The sequence below is a fragment of the Phocoena sinus genome, chromosome 20 (genome assembly GCF_008692025.1).
Source record: "Phocoena sinus isolate mPhoSin1 chromosome 20, mPhoSin1.pri, whole genome shotgun sequence".
NCBI classification, from domain to species: domain Eukaryota; kingdom Metazoa; phylum Chordata; class Mammalia; order Artiodactyla; family Phocoenidae; genus Phocoena; species Phocoena sinus.
The window spans coordinates 48,083,596-48,104,639 of NC_045782.1; the positions used below are offsets into that span (position 1 = coordinate 48,083,596).

Sequence of the window (21,044 nt, forward strand, 5' to 3'; positions counted from 1 at the left end):
GTAACGGTGCTGGCCAGGGCACAGCCCAGTAGGTGGCCTCCTTCACTCCAGCTGACCAAAACTCTGTCCCTTATGATATGTGGCATCACCAGGTCCCCCAGAAGCTCATCGCCATGCCAGCCAGCCAGAAACGGGGAAAGCGCTCGGAGGAGGGAGCACGGAAGGCTTCTATTGGCCAGGTAGGAAATGGCATGCACACTCCCCACGTACTGTATTAGTCTACTAGGGCTGCTGTGACGAAGTACCACAAATGGGGTAGCTTACACAACAGAAATTTACTGTCTCACAGTTCTGGGGGTTAGAAGTCTGAGATCAATGTGTCAGCAGGGTTGGTTCCTTCTGAGGCTCTGAAGGAGCATCTGTTCCAGGCCTGCCTCCTGGATTCTGGTGGTTTTCTGGTGATGGCTGGCATTCTTTGGCTTGTAGAAGCATCACCCCAATCTCTGCCTTCATGTTCACATCATGGTCTCCCTGTATATGCATATCTGTACCAAACCTGCCCCAGACCGTTTTTTTTTTTGACTGCGTGGTGCAGCTTGCAGGATCTCAGTTCCCGGACCAGGGACTGAACCCGGGCCATGGCAGTGAAAGCCCAGAAGCCTAACCACTAGGCAACCCTCCCCTTTTTATAAGGACACAGCCATATTGGATTAGGGCCCACCCTACTGCAAGTATGCACTTAACTAATTACATCTGCAATGACCCTAGCTCCAAATAAGGTCCCATTCTGGGTACTGCGGGTTAGGACTCAACATATGAACTCTGTGGGGCCGGTACACAATTGAACGCACAACAGACAGCACTGACTTGGTATCAGTCACGTGGCCACACTCACTACAGGGGAGGCAGGGAACTGCAATGGTGTTGGTGATGTCAGTGCCATAAGCACCATGCCAGCCAGTGGTGAGGAAAGGCTCCATCGACTGTGTCATCATCAGTACAGTCACATGGATTCCCCGGTTTATAGACCAAGGCTCAGACAGCTTGTCCGGCTGATGAGAAAGGATGATGGAACCCAGCCCTGCATCTTCTGACACCAAGTTCCAAATTCTTTCCAGGCAATTCTCCACACTTCTTTTTTTTTAATTTAATTTTTAAGTATACATCAATGTAATGTTCTTTGAAATATTAAACCATACAGATATGGTTACTGTCAACCCAAGAAGTAATCAGTTATGAGTTTGACGTTTATCCTTCCAGAACTTTTAAAAACCTCATACATATATCATACCATCATTTAGTGGGTGTGTTTACACAAATGGTATCTTAAGATGGGTATCACTCTGCAACTTGCCCTTTTCACTCAAAAATCTGTGACTACCTACACCAATTCATTCCTTGAATGTTCCATGGTCAAGACACTTAGGTTGCTTTCATTTTCCAAAATTGCTAACGAGGTTGTGATAAACATCCTTGGTCAGCTTCCCCGGAGACAGGCTTGTGTTTTGCTAGAGTGGCTTCCTAGAAGCAGAGCTGAGTCACAGATGGTGAGGGTTTTCAATGAAATTGGTCCCACCTGAGTGTATCAACTGGCTACATTGTGAATTGGATGATCTCTGGGGTCCAGAATGGGTGGGCTCAGAATGTGGGCACAGGCCAATAGGGACCACAACTCCCATCACAGCTCTGGCCAGGTGTGGCCCAGCGGGCAGAGCTTCAGGACACACTCACCTTGTGGAAAAAGAGAAACTGCCTGAGGTAAGGAAAGGCTTCCTTGGGGCTGGCGGTGAACCGTTTAGCTGGCTGGTCAGGGTCCTGGAAGGAGAAACACCAGAAGATGGAGGCCAAGGAATCTGAAAAAACTCATGTATTATGGGCAGGCTTGGACCCTTGTTCTGCTCAGATACTGGCCAGGGTGGCTTGGGCAGAACACTGGTGGCTCTATGGCACCGCATCCAGGGCCATCTGCGTGGTGAGTTCTTTCTCAAGGAGTCCAGGAGCACAACCTTCCTCAGCTAGGATTTACCTCTAAAAACTGATGGAAGTGGAATTGAAAACAGGCAAGTCCCTGTATGGAGAGCTTGTTAAGTAAATTATGACTCATATAGAATAAAATACCACGTAGCCATTGATATTCATGTATTCTGTTTATTATCACAACAAATAATTCACAGCAATGACCGCATGAAAATGTGGGTCACAGAGCACCATGGATGAAATGATCCCATTTACATGACTGTAAACACACACCCACATGCTAACGTACACACGTGTACGTGTACTGGAGGGAGGAGGTGTGGAGCTATCACCAAAGTGGATGGGGGGGGATGGTTACCTGTAGTTTTTACAATAAGCATTTATGGTTTTTACAAAACACCAAAGCTATACTTATTTAGAAAACACAACAAAGTTATTTTTAATAGACACTTTAAGTCATTTGGCAAACCTTGGTTTTCCTCCCAACAACAGCTCAGCCGCCGCCATCAAGAAGGGAACCCACCTGAGAGATGCCCGCCCTCCCCATTTCCCCTGAAATCTAGGAAGGAGCTGGGGCGAGAGGTCTCCTCTCCTAGACCAGGTTGAAATCCCTGCCCTCTCCTTTCTCAAGTGGTCTGCCATTCTAGAGAGTGTTCTCCAAATCACTCTTTAAAAAAAGAGTTCGCATACCAGGAAGAGCAGGGAGGTACTTTTTCAATCATCTCAGAGGAAGGGATGAGTCCCACCTGTGGACCCCCACGCAGTTGCCCTCCCCCTCCTCTGGGACACCTACTCAGGTTTCTCAGATCCATCCGCAAGGCGGCATCCGGCATCACAGTGACCAGAACCTTCCGTGAGACCCTCTGATGTCGGGCACCCATCGGCAGCCCAATCAGGCCTTCAGCAGGGCGATCTTGTGTTCCGGAACAGAGTCCTCGCTGCCATTGTAGGGCTGGGTCCCTGGTTCTTGCTTCAGGTATTTCTCTGCAGAAAACACAAGGTTTCCAAACACTAAAAAAGTGAAGTGAGGATAGGTCAGTTCACAGAATGGGATTAAAGGCTGGCCTTTTGGGGGCCTCAAGCCTGGGGAGTTAAGGTCCCTGGACCAGTATCTCCAGCCCTGGGCCGGTTTCACCTAAGTCTCCACCAGCACCTCACCACTCTCCATGCCACGATAACCCTCCTCACTGCTGGGCGGGTTCTATGGTGCGGCTGGGCCCAATCTGCTTATCCAGTTCCTGTGGATCAGCGTCTGGCTGCTTTAGCAGCAACGTGGATGAATCGCACAGACACCAAGTTGAGCCAAGGAAGCCGAACACAGAAAGAATCCTCTTGATCCCACTACATGAAGTTCCGGAACAGGCTACACTGACCGATGGCGGAAGAAATCAGAGCAGTGCTTACCCCTAGTGGGGGCCACTGGAAGGGAGCAAGAGGGAACTTTCTGGAACGATGGAGAAAACCTACATCCTGACTGGACGCCCATTGCATCCATGTGTCAGGACTCAAACTCACATTTAGGATCTGTGCATTTCACTGTATGTGAACCGTGCCTCAATTAAAAACGCACATACAGTCCCAAAACATAAAACCCCAGAGCAGGAAGGCCCCCTGACAACCTGTCCACTGCCTCACCCTCGTCCGAGTGCTCCCCACTCTTGGACTCGAGCACTGACCCTCCCATCTCCCAGGGTTTCTGTCCTGCCGTCCTGACCCTGTGGGGTGTGGCAGCCAGGCTGCCGTGGCTCTCACTCTGATGACTGGCCACACCCACCTGCTTCTTCCAGGGTGCAGAAGTACAGGACGCCCTTCAGGTCAGCTGACAGCAGGACACGGAGAACGGGGACCTGTGGGACAAACGGTGATTCCAGGTGGGAATGCTCCTGCCCTAGCAAGCCACGTCACAGGCTAACTCACATCTCTGTAAGAGGAACACTTCCTAAGTGAATACCTTCTGAAGGACACGGAGATGAGTGCTCTGCAAATACAACACATGATGTAACGGACACAAGCAGAGCTCTGCAGCCAGATGCCACAAGAATGGAGCCCAGCCGCCTTCCTCACTGTGTGACATTGGGCAAGTCACTCAGCTTCTCTGGGCCTTGGCATCCTCACCTTGACATGGGGACGGTGACAACACAGACCTCACAGGCTACTTCGAGAGCAGATGCCGACACCCACCTGCAGGCCAATGAGGGCGAGGGTGGCACCCCGCTTGTGGAAGTCCTCCAGGAGCTCCCCGAGCCCCAGCACCACCGTGTAGTCAATGCTGCAGACGTGGGTGCAGTCCAGGGCTGCAGAGCGTGGCGGGGATGCTGGGGGTACAGGGGAGTGGTCACACCAGGCAGAGGCTGCCAGAAAAGGCTCTGGCCAGGGGCATGGGGCCAAACAAGGCCATCAAGAGCTCCTCCCCAGTGGGCACGGGAAGGGGAAAGGACAAGGACCCAAAACATTAGCTGTTTGGAGACAGCAACAACCATTTCCTTCACAGGGCAGGCAAACAGACCCTTTTCTCCCCTAAATACCAACTCCTGGAAGGAGCGGGCCCTCAGGGACACATGTTGGGAACCTGCCACCCTTGCTGCATGCATACACGGTGGCGGGGGGGGGTGTCCACTGGACGCCACTCTTGAGACGCCCGAGACCCCCAGGACCCAAGGACGGGCAAGCTCCTTCCTGACAGCTGAGAGCAGGGTCTTGGGGTCCAGCAGGAACCCCTGCTGAGAGGGTGGCGGGGAGCTGGGGGTGACCGCAGCCCAACTGGCCACGTACTTTCCAGAGCCCGGCTCAGTAACGCCTCCCGGAGGGTTTCGATCGCAGGGAAGTGCAGGCCACTCGCCGGCTGCAGGACTAGCATCGGGCCCTCTGACACCTGGGGACAGTGTGGGGGAAGCCAGTGAGCCCTGGAGGCAAGTTCAACAGGGCAGCTCTTCCAGGCCTAGGGTGGACGGGAGGGTGCAGAGCTGGCGGGACCCCCACCTGCGCCACAGCCCCACGCGCAGCATGACAGCACTGTGGGGTTATGACCGGAAGGTCAAACCATCCGCTAGGTGAATGGTCACTTGGCAGTGCCTCAGGCCACAATCACACCAAGAGCTCAAAATGCAAGACAGTGGGGTCAAAGGGTCTGCCCATGGCATGCTTCACCCCACCGGGCCCCCTGAGGCCAGCAGGTCCCCCTCAGGGAGACCAGATGGGCTACCTGTATCTTGGGTCTGGCCACGGAGTGCAGGAGAACCAGCATAGACACCAGGGTCCCTGCCAGGATGCCATACTGGACCTCCCAGAAGCAGAGCAGGAACGTCACGCAGAGGGGCAGCAAGTCCAGCCCTGGGAGAGGGGGTCCAGCTGAGGAATGGCCCCTCCACAGCGAGCTTGGCTCCCAGCTACCCGAGCCCCCTGACAAGAGACACCTCGTGCGTGGCTTTCCTCATAATGAGTGAAGGTGTCATGGACCCCAAACAGCTCCCAAGGGACCCCCATCCGGAGACTTGGGGACTGATGCTTCTGACAGGCCATGCCAGCTCAAGGATGTGTCAGAGGCAAGAAATCCCTCCCTACCTGGGCGAGGGACCCTTAAGACCTGCCTGGTCAGCCTGGTCCCCTGCCCCTGGGAAGAGGTCCCAGTGGGCACTTCTCAGGGGACCAAGGAAAAAGGGATATGAGGACCAGGGAGGCACCAAGACTTCTCTTAGATGTAGAAGCCACATAAATCCCTTAACTGCTTTGAAAAACAAAAGAGAACAAAAACTTGTTACGGTAAAGGAACTGCAGGTTCTGGAGAACCTTGAGCTGCTATGACCAGTGGAGAAAGGGAGGCTATGACATGGGCCCTGGTGGTCACCCCAAAGCCCCCATCTCTCCCCCGGCTGGGCCAGCCTGGGCAGCAGCCAATGGCAGACGGAGGATCATCGATAACCATGGTGCCGACGGACAGGAGATACATACTTTTCACTCGCCAGAGCGTCCCCACGATCTTGGTGTCGAACAGGGGGACCACGGCCATGATAATGACAGCAGCCAGGGCAGACTTGGGGATGTAGTAGAAGAGTGAGGTCAGGTAGTCGAGTGACATCAGCACCAGGGCTCCTGCAGGGGCGTGGGGTGCTGTGACCTCATGGCCCTGCCGCCCCAACTCCCACCCAGCAAGGAGTCCCTGCTCTGGGGCACACAGCCAGGCACCAGAGCCGACGGCACCCATACCCTGGGCTCCCTCCACTCCTTTCCTCCTATCTCACTGCGGCGGACACGGGGAGCACAGTGTCTGTGCAATGGGTGCTCACCCGTCATCAGGCCCCCTGCTGGGGTGCACACCCCTGACTGAGCATTCACAGCAGTCCTGGAAGGCAACAGAGACCCATTAGTGGCTGTCGGGCTGGGAGAGCAGGGGAGGCGAGGAGCCACAATCCCTCCCACCTCCACTATCTTTCAGGAATTAACTCCAGCATCAAGATGCTGGGAGCATTTCCATGCATGGGGATCTTTTTAACGTTAAACTGCAGCACCGTGTATCGGGGTAAAGAAAACCAGCTAAGATGGTGAGGGAAGCAGAGCGAGCCCCCTCTTGTCTCCCCATAAACACTGTCACAGCTGACCAAGGGAGAGAGGACCAATGTGGAGAAAAGTGAAAACGGCCTCAGGACATGGGCAAGGGCCCAGGAGGGGGAACCTGGTTCTTCAAGCTGGACAAGGACCCTCTGACCTGGGCGGGGACCTCCCTGGAGACACAGGGAAGGGGGAACGTAGTCACTCACCGGCCAAAGCTGCCCGTGACCGGGTAGGAGGAGAAGAGGGAGCCCAGGATGTTCGTCAGGCCTGTGGAGAAACGGAAGGAAAAAGCTCATCCAGGACGAGAAGAAGCATAAAATAGAAAAAGGAGAGGAGGAGAAAGGAGATAAAAACCAGAAAGGAAACAGGAAGACAGAAGGTGAGAGGAACTACCCAGTGGGGCATCCTATATCTGGTTCTCTCTTCCTCTAGGAAGGTCAAACCATGATCTTTGCCAAGTGCGCCGAGATTAATTCTAGCTATAAAGCAGTTCTGACCCCAGCCTTGCCTGTGTGAAATATGCCTTTTCCCATGTATAACAGAATGAGGAATCCCTCCTGCCCAGAAAGGGGGACGGCTGAGTAAGGCAAGTATGCAGAGACAGGCCTCAAGTGCCCAGTACGCCTGCCGGCATCCCTGCTACTCTGAGTTCCTTCAAACCCATACTTTCATGAGATGACTAGCCAAGGTGACTGGGAGAAGGTCATGGCCAGTAAGCTGCCTTCCCTGTGTGCCTCTGATTAACCTGTACTGGACGCAGCCATGCCGGGAACCTGGCTGGGACCTCAGAATGGAGGTAACTAGCCCAAGTTCATCACCATCAGCTCGTCAGCACCCACCTCACCCAGGGGCCTTCACAAAGACCACCATGGTCTCCTTGGCTCCGCAAACCCACAACTGGTCACAGGTTCAAGGCCTGCTCTAGAGACAGCTCAGGTGTCACCTGGGATGCACCGCTCCACAGTCAGGAAGCCTGGGGCCCATCTGAGTCCTCACTCATCCGCCTGCCCCTCCTGGAGGGAGGCACAGGGCGAGGCACAGGCAGCCAAGATCCCACACAATCAGCAGGCTCACCTGAGATCCTACCTGGCCACATTCCTCAGCAACCTGACCCTCGCCCTGGAAGCCCCCAGCCCAGGTGGAACATTCCAGGCGTTCCCAGGCACAGAACAGGCCACAGCCCTCAGGGTCTGGTACACAGCAGGTGCTCAGTGAGCCTCAGTCAGACACTAGATGTCGGCACCCTACTCCTAGGGATTAAACTGAACCACCTGAGATGGGAGAATGGGCCCCACTCGGGCCAGCTCTGCACCCTGCGTGTCAGCACCTCCACCACCCAGACCCCGAGAGCCACCCGCCACTGGAGTCTTACCGATGGCCAGCAGCTCCTGGTTGGCGTTAATACGGTAATTATTTTGAGAAGCTATAAAGAGAACAGACAATAAAAACACTGTCACTAGTTACATATCATCAGGAAACTGCCTATGAAATGATAGAACAGGCTACCAATTCCTCCCTACAGCATTGTCTACGTTTGTAAACAGAAGGTATAAACACAGATAAAATATATATATGTATGCAAGTGTACACACGTCTTTGTGTGTTTACAAAAAAACAAGTAGACGTAGAGCAAAATGTTAGCAGTTAATTGAGGTACTGAAGGACATTACAAGTGATTCGTTTTTTTATCCATTTCTGAACTTTCAACATCCTGTGCAACAAACATGTATTGCTTTTATAACAAGGGAAAGATGTTTTAAACTAAAAAGCTCTCTGGTGGCAAGTCAGGATGACCAGAAAGTCTCAGATGAGGCCCAGAGACATGAGCGGGAAGATTTAGGGAGAAACTATGGAGCGGCATGAATTTTAAGACAATGGTTGGTAAACTTTCTGTAAAGGGCCAGGCTGTCAATATTTTAGGTTTTGAGGGTCACACCCTCTGTCACAACTGCTCAGCTCCCCATTATAGCACAAAGCAGCCATACAACACAAAACAAGTGAACAAGAGATCATCTTCCAATAAAACCCTACTTGTGAACTGAAATACAAATTTCATATACTTTTCATGTGTCATCAAACCCAAATCTTCTTTAGATTTTTTTTAAACATTTAAAAATGCAAAAGCCATTCGCAGGTGATGGGCAGCAGGCTGTGTTTACGAAGCCTTGATTTAAAAGCAGGACAAGCTATACAAATGAGCACAGGAAGTCAGCTGACTTCAAAAGAAAATGGAGAGTTTTCTAAGTAATAGACAAGATGAGTAAAATGTCACGTGCAGATTCTGAGATATGCCCCTCCGAATTAAAAAAAAAAAGGATCGGAAAAATAAAAACTGAACAAGAAAGACGTGAGCTGAACAGGTCGCAAACTGAAATGCAGCGTGGTCTTGAGCAACTGCTGGCGTTTGGAAAGGAAAACCCTTTAGAATGAACACTGGTTTATAGTCTCCTTGGAATGGTCTAAGGATCCAGATGCTGGAACTTCAAAGAAGGAAACATAATCCTGGCACAACCTGGGCTGGGCAGTGAACACAAGTTAGGTAGTCATAGTAACATACATGTCATATATCTGAATTTTAACCTTTAGAGTCAAATTAGATCCAAACAAAGGACTTAACCCTCTTACAGAACAGAAGAAACACATCATCCTCATGGACAACACAGAACAAAAGTCCAGGGACCTAAGACAGAAGCAGGGACACGTGAAAGGTCTGGCAGCCTCAGCTCAGGCACAGGGAATCAGTATTGAGCAGCAAACATATAAGTAGATTAACGCTTCCCAGCCTCTCCAGGGGTCAGGAGGGGACAGGCCAGGTGTGCTCAGACATTCGGAAAGGGCACCTTGTCAAATTTTTAGGAATTTTGCTAACAGGGTATCAAATACAGCTATTATTACCAATTAAATGAAAACTGTCAACTCAAAAAATTATATTAAAAACAAAGATAATACTTAAAAAATAATATTTTTAAAAAAGCATGTATTACTCAGATAAAAATTCAAAGTTTTAAAAATCAAAGCAGATAAAAAGCAAGCAGAAGAGCAGGCAAGCAAGGCAGGCTGGGCTCCAGGTTGAGGTGCCAGGGAGGGCATGGGTGGTGAGCATCTTACCAAAGGATTTGGCCACTGCGATGCTCTCCAGGAGACCCATCAGGGGCACCACGGCCAGCCCGACCCCCATGCCCTGAGAGAGGAGAGAGGGATGGTGAGTGACCCTCTGGGGAAGGACAGAAGAGGGCTGACCAGTCAGTGACCTGATAAGGTAGGCACTGGCTCGTCCATGTCTGACAGAAGCAAACATACTTCAGCTGCAGGGCTGTGAGCTCACACTGCAAGAAACACGACACACAGCAGAACACAACAGATTCCTGCTCTGCCAGTGTCCACGATGGCAGGAACACCCCCTGGGCTCAAGGTAGAAAAATAAATGTGGTGCCCTTTGAGGTTGTGCCTAACCTGGAACTCATTCCTACCTGTCCCTGCACCAGAGATGCCCCTTCCTGAGAACAGCAGTCCTAGCTGAGTTCAGAGCTGCGCATCACTAAGCGGACGCATTAGGAGATAGAACCAGGCCCAGGGGCTGCTGCGGCCTCAGCCAAGCCGGCCTGGCTCCCTGTCTCTACCCACCTGTACCATCTCGGTGAAGGAGATCGTCCCGTTGGCAGTGGTCACTGAGAAGGGAGGGATGTGGGCATCAGGGAGCCCCTCGGGTGTCTTCCCAGTTAGAACAAAAGGCTGGTATCCAGTCACCTGGAAGGAGTATGCGACCAGGGCAGCAAAGGAGACCACCAGGGCGTTGCGAGCTAGGACAGGGGGAGAAACTGTCAGTGAAACCTGGATCATCTGGGTAACTGGGGCAAATACACCTCAGGAGGTGGAAGACCCCACCCCAGCCTGGGAAACAGCATGGATACAAGCAACCGTATGGCAGGCATGAACACATGACACCATGAAAAACGCACAATGGGGAAACAGAGGAGTGGTGACACACAGGGCCAGCACGCATATCATCTACTGGTCACCAGTGACTGCATGGTCAAAGGCAGAGCTGGAAAGACTTTGAGATCAGATCTCCCAAGGTAATGCCACTTTGAAGACGGAGAAACAGAGCAGGTTTACTCTGCTGCCTAAAACAACTAAAAACTGGACAAAATATATGGAACAACAGTGTCTGTGTATATATACCCAAATATCTCCCAAATTGACCTTCTAGAAATGAAAACCGTAACGTCTGAGGCAAAATATACACTGAATGGATTAAAGACAGATTAGATATTACAGGAAAAAGACTAGTGAAACTGAAGATGTAGCAGTAGAAACTCCTCAAAATGAAGCACACAGAAGAAAAGAAAGATTGAAAAACTGTACAAAGCATCAGTAGCTGTGTAACAATTTCAAGTAACCTAATATGTGTCAGAGTCCACAAAGAAAGACCATGGAGTGGCATGGGGAGACAGCACAAGGATTTGAAGAAACAATGACTGAGTATTTTTCCAAATTTGATAAAAACTGCAAACCTGGGCTTCCCTGGTGGCGCAGTGGTTGAGAGTCCGCCTGCCGATGCAGGGGACACGGGTTCGTGCCCCGGTCTGGGAAGATCCCACATGCCGCGGAGCGGCTGGGCCCGTGAGCCATGGCCGCTGAGCCTGCGCGTCCGGAGCCTGTCCTCCGCAACGGGAGAGGCCACAACAGTGAGAGGCCCGCGTAACGCAAAAAAAAAAAAAAAAAAAAAAAAAAAAAAAACTGCAAACCTGCATAACCAAGAAGCTCAGTGAATTCCAAGGACAAGACACATGGAAAAAAAAAAAAAAAAGAAACTACAACAAGGCACATCATAATCAAATTGCCTAAAGTCAATGATAAAGAGAATTTTGTTTTTTGGCTGTGTTGGGTCTTCATTTCTGTGCATGGGCTTTCTCTAGTTGTGGCGAGCAGGGGCCTCTCTTCATTGCAGTGCGCGGGCCTCTCACTGTCGCAGCCTCTCTTGCTGCGGAGCACAGGCTCCAGACGCGCAGGCTCAGTAGCTGTGGCGCACGGGCTTAGTTGCTCTGCAGCATGTGGGATCTTCCCAGACCAGGACTCAAACCCGTGTCCCCTGCACTGGCAGGCAGATTCTCAACCAGTGTGCCACCAGGGAAGCCCAAGAGAATGTCTTAAAAGCAGCCAGAGAAAAAGGTCATATCTAGAGGAATGAAATAAGAATGACAGCAGACTTCTTGTAGGAAACAAAGCAGGCCAGAAGACAGGAGAACAGCATTTTTAAAGTGTGGAGGAGGAAAAAAACTGTCTAGAATTCTATATCCAGCAAAGCTACCCTCCAAAAGAAAAGTAAAACATTGACTATTTTGGACATACAAAAGTTGAAAGAATTCATCACCAACAGGCCTGCACTACAGGAAACAATATAGAAGGCTCTCCAGGCAGAAGGAAAATGATACAGATGGAGATCTGGATCTACACAAAGGAACGAAAAGCACAAGATGTATAATGTGGGAAGGTACAACAAACTCTGTTCTCATTACTTGTACATCTTTAGAAGTAACTACATAGTTAAAGTGGAAACAATAATAACGACTGAGGGATTTAAAACACATGTTGAAAAAAATATATGACAACCATAGCACAAAGGCTAGAAGAGGAGAAATGGATGTATCTGGTCAAAAGGTTCTCATATCAACGTGAAGTTGGAGAGTATACTGTATTAAGATACAGATGTATACGATAAACCCTAAAGCAACCACCAAAAACAAACAAGCAAAAACAAAAACACACACAGCAGTTATAGCCAATAAGCCAATAAAGGGAATAAAAAAAGAATCATAGAAAAATACTCAATCCAAAAGATGGTAGAAAGAGAGGGAAAAGGGAACAAAGAAGAAATGAGACAATAGGAAACAAAGAGCAATATGGTAGATCTAAAGCTAGATACATCAGTCATCACATGGAATGTAAACATTACCCCACCCCCCAATGAAAAGGCAGAGATCATCAGATTGTATTAAAAAACAAAATCCGTCTATACGTTTCCTACAAAAATCACACTTTTTAAACATAAAGACACAAATAAGTTAAATAGGTTCAAAGTAAAAGGATGGGAAAACATATGCTAATACTAACCAAAAGAAATCTGGAACAACTCTACATGAAAGTAGAGTTCAGAGCAAAGAATGTTACCAGGATAAAGGGGGGTCATTTCCAGAGAAAATTATAATTCTACATATGTATGTACGTACAGCGTTTGTTCTCTGACAGTAATGGGATTACGTTAGAAATCAGTAGCAAAATACTAATTAAAAAATCCCCAAATATTTGGAAACTAATTCCTAAAAGGCTCCTGGTTCAAAGGGTAAATAATCCACAATTCAAAAGAGAAGTAAAAATGGAAATTAGAAAGTATTTAGAACTAAGTGAAAATGAAAACACAACCTATCAAAATTGTGGGATGCAGCTAAAGCAGTGCTGAGTAGGAAATTTATGACCCTAATCACTACATTGGAAAAGGAAGGTCTCAGAGACCTCAGCTTCTGCCTTAAGAATTTGAAAAAGAAACCTAAATTCAAAAGCAGCCAATGCAAGGAAATAATGAAGATCAGATCAGAATCTACTAACGAGAAAACAAAAGCAAGAGAAAGATCAATGCAATCAAAAGCTGGTTCTGTGAGATAAATAAAATCGATACACCTCTAGATCAATTGATCAAGAAAATGGGCAAGTGACCTGGGAGCAAGTCCTCACTCTGCCTGCTCCTAGCTATGTGACCTTGAGAAGTCTTATTTGGTTTGTCTGTTTTACCTTTCAGAGCCTCATTTTCCTCACTGGCAACACAGGGAAAATAATATCCCATCCTCAAGGCTGCTATGAGAATCAAAAGAAGTGATGTTTGTAAAATGCTTTATAAGCCATCCATCACTGTATGTCAGATTACAGCTCATTCAATTTCTGCAAGTCTCTACTTTTTCATTTGCAAAAGGGGAGAAATTACAACTGTTCCACCTACCCCACAAGAGTGTTCTGGGGCTAAACAAATTCTCTACAAATTGCTAAACAAACACAAGGTACTACTATAGGTTAACCTGTCCTCACTCAGCTAAAATACAAGCTGAAACGATGACTTTTTAATAAACATAGTTGGGAGCTCAGTAACTAGTTTCCTAAGGACACACCACATATCCTGGAGAGAAAGAAGACAGCAGTCCCTGAGAAGCCTACAGGGTTTTGGAGCAGCACTTCTCAGACCTCAGTGTGCCTACAAGTCACCTGACAAGCATGTTAACGTGCAGATTCCGCGTCAGAGGTCTGGGTGGGCCTGAGAACCTGCATTTCCAACAAGCTCCCAGGGGATGCCTGTGCTGCTGGTCAGAGGCCACACTTCGAGTGTTAAGTTTTAGGCAACAGAGCCTGTTTTCACTATTTTACAGATGACTATACTAAAGCTCATAAAATTTTGACAAGTGACTCACGCAAGTGCCAGGTAAGTGGCTAAACTAGGACTTGAAACCAGCAGTTTCACCATAAACCCAGTGCTCTTCCACCCTCCCAAGCGCTCAGCATTTACCCATGGCCTCTCGGCTGCAGAATGGCATCTGGTGAGTGACTCTTGGGACTGGGGACCAGCCGGAGAAGCTGGAAGTGACTCAAGGGCTGAAATCTCGTCACCCCCTCCCTCCCACAACTGGCTGGATTTCATGGCCGCGGAGGAGTAGGGCCAAGCGGGATGATTTCCATTCCCCTCAGCTCTGGGAAGGCCCACTAGATATCAATGCTTCCTTGCTTTGCTGTACCTGCCATTCTCTCTCTGTGTCACCTACTGGCAGCTCAGTGGAGAGGTGTCCATCCCCACCGCCACCCCAAGATGGCCCTTCAACCAGCCAATGGTTCCACTAACTCTCCTCATCTTGCCGCCTTTTACTTCGGCCTTTCTTTACAGATCCTCTGGTTAACTGCAACTCAACCTGCTGATTCCAGGCCTGAAGCAAAATGTTTACCCTTTGCAGCTGCACAATTAAAACAGGACCAGTCTGTCTCAGTGGAACTTGTTTTCTCCCCCAGAGACCTGCCAGAGTTTCTCAACCTTAGCACTGCTGACACCTTGGGCCAGATCAGTTTTTTGCCGTGGGAGGCTGTACATTGCAGGATGTTTAGTAAAATCCCTGGCCTCCACCCATCAGAAGTCAGAAACAGTCTTGCCCAGTAGTGTCAACCAAGAATGTCTCTGAACATTGCCAAATGTCCCCCGGGGGCGGGAGGGAGCAAAATCATCCCTAGCTGAGAACTTCTGCTGTTAAACAGAGTTCTCAGCCCTGGATGCATATCAGAACCACTTAGCGAGTGACGTGAAGCTCTCTAGGGGTGGAATTCGGGTTCCTGGGGTGACTACAATGTGAGACCAGGTTGTGCAGGACAAATCTGGAAATGGTCCCTCAGCCAGAAGGCCCCCTCACCTGTGGTGGCAGTCCAAACCAACCCATGGCTGAGCCGCACGCCAGTGGGCATCTCAGGATGGACGGGAGGCACGTGGTCCCGCATCAGCTTTAGCACGAGAAGCAGCACCATGCAGACCAGTCCCAGCACTGCATCGCCCACCCTGCAGACAGACACCAGTCACCACGCAAACCTGCTGAGAGCACAGGCCTTCTGGCCTTTGGTTGCTGCTTCTGCTGGAAAACTTTCTCTCTCAAATGCTCTTTTTGTTTTTTCCTAAGTAACCTCTGTCCCTGTTCCATTTCAAAACTTTATTCGAAACTTAGTAAGTACACAGGCCCTGGGAGCTGAAGCCCAGATCACAGTGGTAGCCATAGACACGCTACCAACTCACGTTTTTAGTCACATAGCTCTCTGGGCTACACGTGTCTCGTCAGTTCCGGGAGATTCACTCCTGACTGCCTATGACGCTCTCTGACCAGTCCATCTCCATCTCCACTGCCCCCCATGTGGCTGACCCCAACCAGGTGCATCTTATGGGCCAGGAAACCTCAGCAGCAGATCAGAAAGGGAGGAGAGGATGGTCACAGGGTCTCCTCCACTCCCTTCAGGAAGCTCCCCGTACAGCCCCCCGCCCAGGTCACTTCTTCCTCTTGCCCCTCCAGCCAGAGAGGTGTTCTGGCCTCCAGCTGGGCTCATGGAGCTGCATCTCCTATTTGTCCCTTTAACCTGCTTGCTCTCTGAGAGAAACCCCTCCATCTGAGTGATGTGCTTGCTGTAGGAACTCTCTCCACCTGACACCCGTCTCCTGGCATCTGCATGTCTGTTGGCCTCTGCCTTCCCTTGCCCTGTGGTTCTCTTGCTCACTGAACTATGAACTCCTTGAACGAGAGACCACCTGCCCTTCCTTCATATGGTCTCTTCTCACTTTGACCACAGGAGAAAGCCCTGCATGGGGTCACGCTGACTGGCGCACTGGACTGACCAGAGCAGAGCTTCTCAAGCTTCAATGTGCCACGTGGGCCTCTTGTTAAGCCGACTGAGTCAGCAGGTCTGGGCCAGCCAGACTGTGCTTCTAACCAGCTCCCAGGTGATGCCAATGGTGCTGCTCACGGGACCCCTGTTTGAGCAGTAAGATCCCAGAGGATTGGAATAAATGCCACCTGGGAGTGGAAATGGGGAGGGAACTGGGAGAGGGATCTAGAAGGAAGAACTTACTTATGGGGGCGGGGGGAGAAACACAGCCAACCAGTACCTGGTCTCTCCGATGTTGTGGAAAGTGTAATACACTTGCAGAAAAAACTGCCTGGAGATGTGCTGCAGTCCCAGCAGGTTCTGTCAAACAAGAGCTTCTGATTAGACAGCCTTCTGCGATATAAGGCCTGAAACCCAACCCTTGCAGCATCTCAATACTGTTCCAAACCTGGAACCCCCTACCCCTCCAAGGGCCCTTCCTGGGGGAAAACATCTCCTGGCTCTCCCGGGCCTACCTGTCCATTCCCAAAGTCCCCAAAGGGAGGAGATCAAAGTTATCCCTCTCTGGGGGAAGTGGGAGCGCTGACGGTATTTCACAAAGTTCCGGTTGTCGCAAGTCGTTGCAAATTACTTTCCTATCTGAGGAAAATCTGTCCGAGCGACCTCAAACCAAGGAGACTGGTTCAACTGCTCCCTGGCCCGGGGCCCGGCCCACCCCCTCAGGCCCGGCTGCCATCTGTTCGCGGCCCCGTCCATCACTCAGAGGCCCGCCCTTCACAGCACAGACCCCACCGCCATTGGCTCGAGGCCGCGTCCGTCACTTGGAGGCCCGCCCATCGGGGACCGCCCCCTGTCAGAAGCGAAAGTCTCGCCATGAGACTGCCAGACCTGCACGGGCGGGGGTCGGGGGGGCGCCTAAGTCCTCCAGGGAGGAGCGCTGAGGGGACCCCGCCAGGTCGGGGGTCCTCAGGTGGGAGAAGGGGCGCCACTCTGTACTTTAGTTCTTTATCTGGTTGGGATCAGAAGGGGAGGTCGAGGCCCAGACTCGCAAGGCAATCAGGCTCCAAGGACCCCAAAACCCACTGTGTACACAGCCCCCGAAGGGGAAGGGCAGACACGGACAGCAGCTTCTGTCCTGGGCAGGGACTCCTGCGTGGGCAGGTCAAGAGGACCCCCACCCCAAGCCTAGAGGCTCTCAGATGACTGTCATGACCTAGTCAAGGTTTTGAAGACAGAGACCTACGCGTGCCAAATACGAGTGCATAAAGAAGCTACCCTCTCACTGTGTTATGAAAAAAGAACATTCTTGACACTAAAAATGAAAGCTAATGTTTCCAGAATAAAGGACAGAGCATCCCACGAAATAGCACTTGCCAAGCTTACCCTGACATATGTGTGTACATAATCTATAGTTCGAATTACGCACATCGTTCTAGGCTGCTTCCTCCTCTGTAAGTGGAGATAGTAATGCCTACCTCCCAGAGGACTTCTGAGAACTAAACATAGGGAGAACTTAACCCAGCACCCAGTGACGTGTCAACTACTTTATTCTCTATCACATGTACCCTCTTGGGCTTCACGTTCTTACTTTCTCATTTGGCCTCCATCCGCGAAGACTGTCACGGACTAGAGTGAAGCAGAGCCTGACTGTGGGAACCACACCATGGAGAGGCGTGTGTATATGTGTGTGTGTGTGTGTGTGTGTGTGTCCCTCAATCTGTACGATTCAGCTCAGTTTCATTCTGCACACCCAAGCACAGCTCCAGGCGGCCACGTTGGAAGTAAAACAGTGCCTGCCTTCCAGGTACACAGAACCCAATGGAAGGAGAGTAAATGATATCCTCAGATAACCAATGATCACTGATTCCAATACTTCTCATTTGTGTTTAAACAGAAACATAAAAAAGCACGATATTTGAAAAACATTAAACAAAAAATTGGAAAAGAAAGACATAAAAGTGAAATCACCTAGCTAAATTAGCTTGGGGAGCAATTTGCTTGTCGGAATTTTGGCAGTACACTCGTGACTTGTAAAGGCCCAATGGTTCAATACGCAGTAGGGGCAGGACTCTGTGAGGTGAACCAAGCACTCAGGCATGAAAACTCCAGCAAGAGCGGGGACTGTCATTACTGGTCCCCCAAATTACCTGTTGTAGAACTTGGCCATCACTCAATTTCTCCCCCAAAGGATGATTTTATTTTACTTATTTATTTATTTATTTATTGTGGTTACACGGGCCTCTCACTGTTGTGGCCTCTCCCGTTGCGGAGCATAGGCTCCAGACGCGCAGGCTCAGCAGCCATGGCTCACGGGCCCAGCCGCTCTGCGGCATGTGGGATCTTCCCGGACCGGGGCACGAACCCGTGTCCCCTGCATCGGCAGGCGGACTCTCAACTACTGCGCCACCAGGAAAGCCCAAGGATGATTTTATTAATGGAGACTCATGCCAGCACGACAGGCTCTGAGCCCCAAAATAGCAAGAGTTTGACCCACACATATCAGGACCTGGCCTTGGCCCTGCTAGCCAGCAGATCCCCCAGGACCAACTAGGGTGCCTACCTTAATCTGCCCGAAGCCGATGATGATGGCGGCAGCCGAGGTGAAACCTTTAATGACGGGACAGGAGATGAAGTCCAGCAGGAACCCTGGACAGCCAAGAGGGAACACCAAGCTGGTCCCAGCCCCACTGGGTCAGTGTGGGCTGGGAGAGGTGGTATGGGTGGGACTGGGTCTAAAGACTAGTGGCATACCCTGTTTGGGCTGGTTTGGAGAGCAGGAAAGAGACTAGGGACTGAGGCCCTGGGCACTTCTCCAAGTGTCCTGGGCTCTGAGCACAGTAGAGAGCTGAGAGCCACCCTTCTTGACACACACAGATACACAGACACACAGACACACACGGATAGCCCTTGGAATGCAAAGAAAGAAATGCTGAAGGCAAGGCATCCCCAGAAGGAGGTGCCTTGGTACCCCAGAAAGAGCAGAGCTGCAACCCACCGTCCCCATGACAGGAAGGTCTGAGTGTCTTACCCAAGCGCAGGAACCCCATGCCTAATTGGATGCAGCCCGACAGAAAGGCCAGCAGCACAGCATAGGCAGGCTCACGGAAGGTGTAGAAGGAGACCAGGAGGGACATGATGGCCGTGGGGCCCAGAGTCACATCTCGGGAGGTACCCAGAAAAAAATATACGAAGCACCCCATGAAGGCAGAGTAGAGGCCGTACTGTTGGGCAGAGAGAGCAATGAATATCCAGGAGGCACACGGCACCCACACAGGATCCCTGGTGTACCTGGTTAAGCACAAGGATCTGTGTGGTCCATTGTGTATTCTGGGCACAGCAGCACATACAGACAGGGTGAACTGATCACCCTGTTACCCAAGGTTGTGGACCTACAGTGACTACAGGGCCTCTTTCCTACCCACACCCAACTGGGGCCTCATGTCCTTATGTCTGAGCCTGTGATTCTGAGAAAGCATTCTTAAAGCCAGAGTGAGTCATCCCACTGGCCCCATCAGGCAATCCAGAACTAGCTTGGTGCCTGTGTGTGACAAGCATGACAAGACAGGTTACAGGAGCACACGTCTGCCCAAAGGCAGTCACATGTTCTAGGTTGTAAACTAAGGCTTCTTGGGCCCCATGGGACTGGAGCCCAGAGTGCCCCCTTGTCTGGAGGGAATACTATGCATGCATTTCTACTCTGCTCCTGGGTGAGCACTAAGGCCTGGAGTGGGGTCAGGCTAAGGGGAAGGGATGTGGTGGGCAGCAAGAGCACACATCTCACCTGGGGAGGGAGTCCAGCCACCTCAGCATAGGCCAGCGCCTGGGGAATGACTGTGAGCCCGACTGAGATCCCAGCGATGAAGTCCATCTTCAGCGCGTGCCAGGTGTAGTCAGGCAGCCAGGCCAGGAAAGGCAGCCTCTTCTGCATGGTCGCAGTGGACCAGCAGCAGGACATCGGGGCAAAGCCCTTGGGCGGCTTCATAGTAGATGACATGTCTAGGAAGAGTGGGGCGGGGCACGAGGGGACACAGACCAGCAGTCAGGGCCTGGGCTTCAGAAAACCCAGCAATAGGGTGAGAGTGAGGGTGAGGTCCAGAAACATCAGGAGATGCGCAATCGGTCTCCTCTCACCCAGGGGGGTGGAGCTAGATGCGTTAAATCTCCCCTCACCTTGCTGATCTGAGTCAGGAAGCCAACAGCCTGTGCAGAGAAGGCGTCAACCAAAGATGGAGTGCCCCCAGCCACCGACTGCTCTCCCTTAACCCCACCTGCCCAGACCCTAGGTGCCTTCTCTTCCATCGACTCTGGCCAGTAAAAATAAATGATTTCTCACTGAGAAGTTCAAACACTAATCACTAATTAGACTCAAGGTTTCTCCTCCCAGGAGAATTTGTTTCCTTTTTTATTCCCCCCCCCACACACACCAGGAAATTTAACGGGGAGCAGTGCAGAGAAAAGCAGGCCCACGGAGATACCCACATGCAGCTGGCGATGAGTGGGTGGGGTGACTGGAGGCCCTGAGGTTTTCCAAGTGCGCAGCATAGCAGGCTCCACCCACTACGGCAGACTGCGGCGCTGCGGTGGTGGGAGGGCTCCCATCCTGAAGCTGCGCATCACCCCAACCCCCACCTGTGGCGTCTACATCCTTAGAGAAGCCTTAGGTATTCTAGTTTGTTCTGAAAGAACGTCAGAGGCTCCCCCCAGTAATTCACGGCGCGCATCCTCTAGGGTCCTGGTGCTCCTGGCGCGCAGAGCCCGTCCCAAACCACCCCCAGCCCCGGTGGGGCCGCTCTGGACAGAACCGGCCCCCCACCCCCGAAGCCGCTTGCCCCAGACACTGGGGTCTAAGGGGGTGACCCACACCGTCTGCCGGTCCGTGGCCTGCCGGCCCCAGCAAGGCGGAGGATGGCGGGGACCTGGGTGGGGATGAGGTGGGTGGGGAGCGGGGTGCCCGCGGGACGCGCCCGTACCCTCGGACCACTTGCCGCCCCCCCACGTCGGCCGCCCACCAGTGACCCCGGTCAGTGCCCTGGCAACTCGAACGCCCGGCCCCGGGCCCCGCCGCCGTCAGCCAGGCACTCACCGGACGCCACAGCTCGGGGTCTCCCGTCGTCTCCGCAGCAGGTCTGCAGAAACCGCAGAGGTTGGGGGAGCGGGAGCCGGAGCCGGGGCGGGTCCTGGGCGGG

At 51.4% G+C, this 21,044-nt stretch overlaps 1 protein-coding gene across 1 annotated transcript; it reads right to left on the reverse strand.

The window, feature by feature from the left end:
- Window positions 1-2,068: 2,068 nt before the first annotated feature.
- On the reverse strand, window positions 2,069-21,030 carry SLC26A11 (solute carrier family 26 member 11). The gene is made up of 17 exons (XM_032617081.1): window positions 20,942-21,030; window positions 19,640-19,854; window positions 18,887-19,079; window positions 18,419-18,504; window positions 16,139-16,218; window positions 14,904-15,046; window positions 10,090-10,265; window positions 9,574-9,646; window positions 7,838-7,888; window positions 6,672-6,732; window positions 6,201-6,256; window positions 5,866-6,006; window positions 5,120-5,247; window positions 4,690-4,789; window positions 4,099-4,232; window positions 3,692-3,764; window positions 2,069-2,901 (listed from the first exon to the last, which is right to left on the reverse strand). Exons 2-17 carry the CDS (start codon window positions 19,850-19,852, stop codon window positions 2,810-2,812), a joined length of 1,800 nt encoding a protein of 599 aa, XP_032472972.1. The 5' UTR covers window positions 19,853-19,854; window positions 20,942-21,030; the 3' UTR covers window positions 2,069-2,809.
- Between the last annotated feature and the right edge of the window lie 14 nt (window positions 21,031-21,044).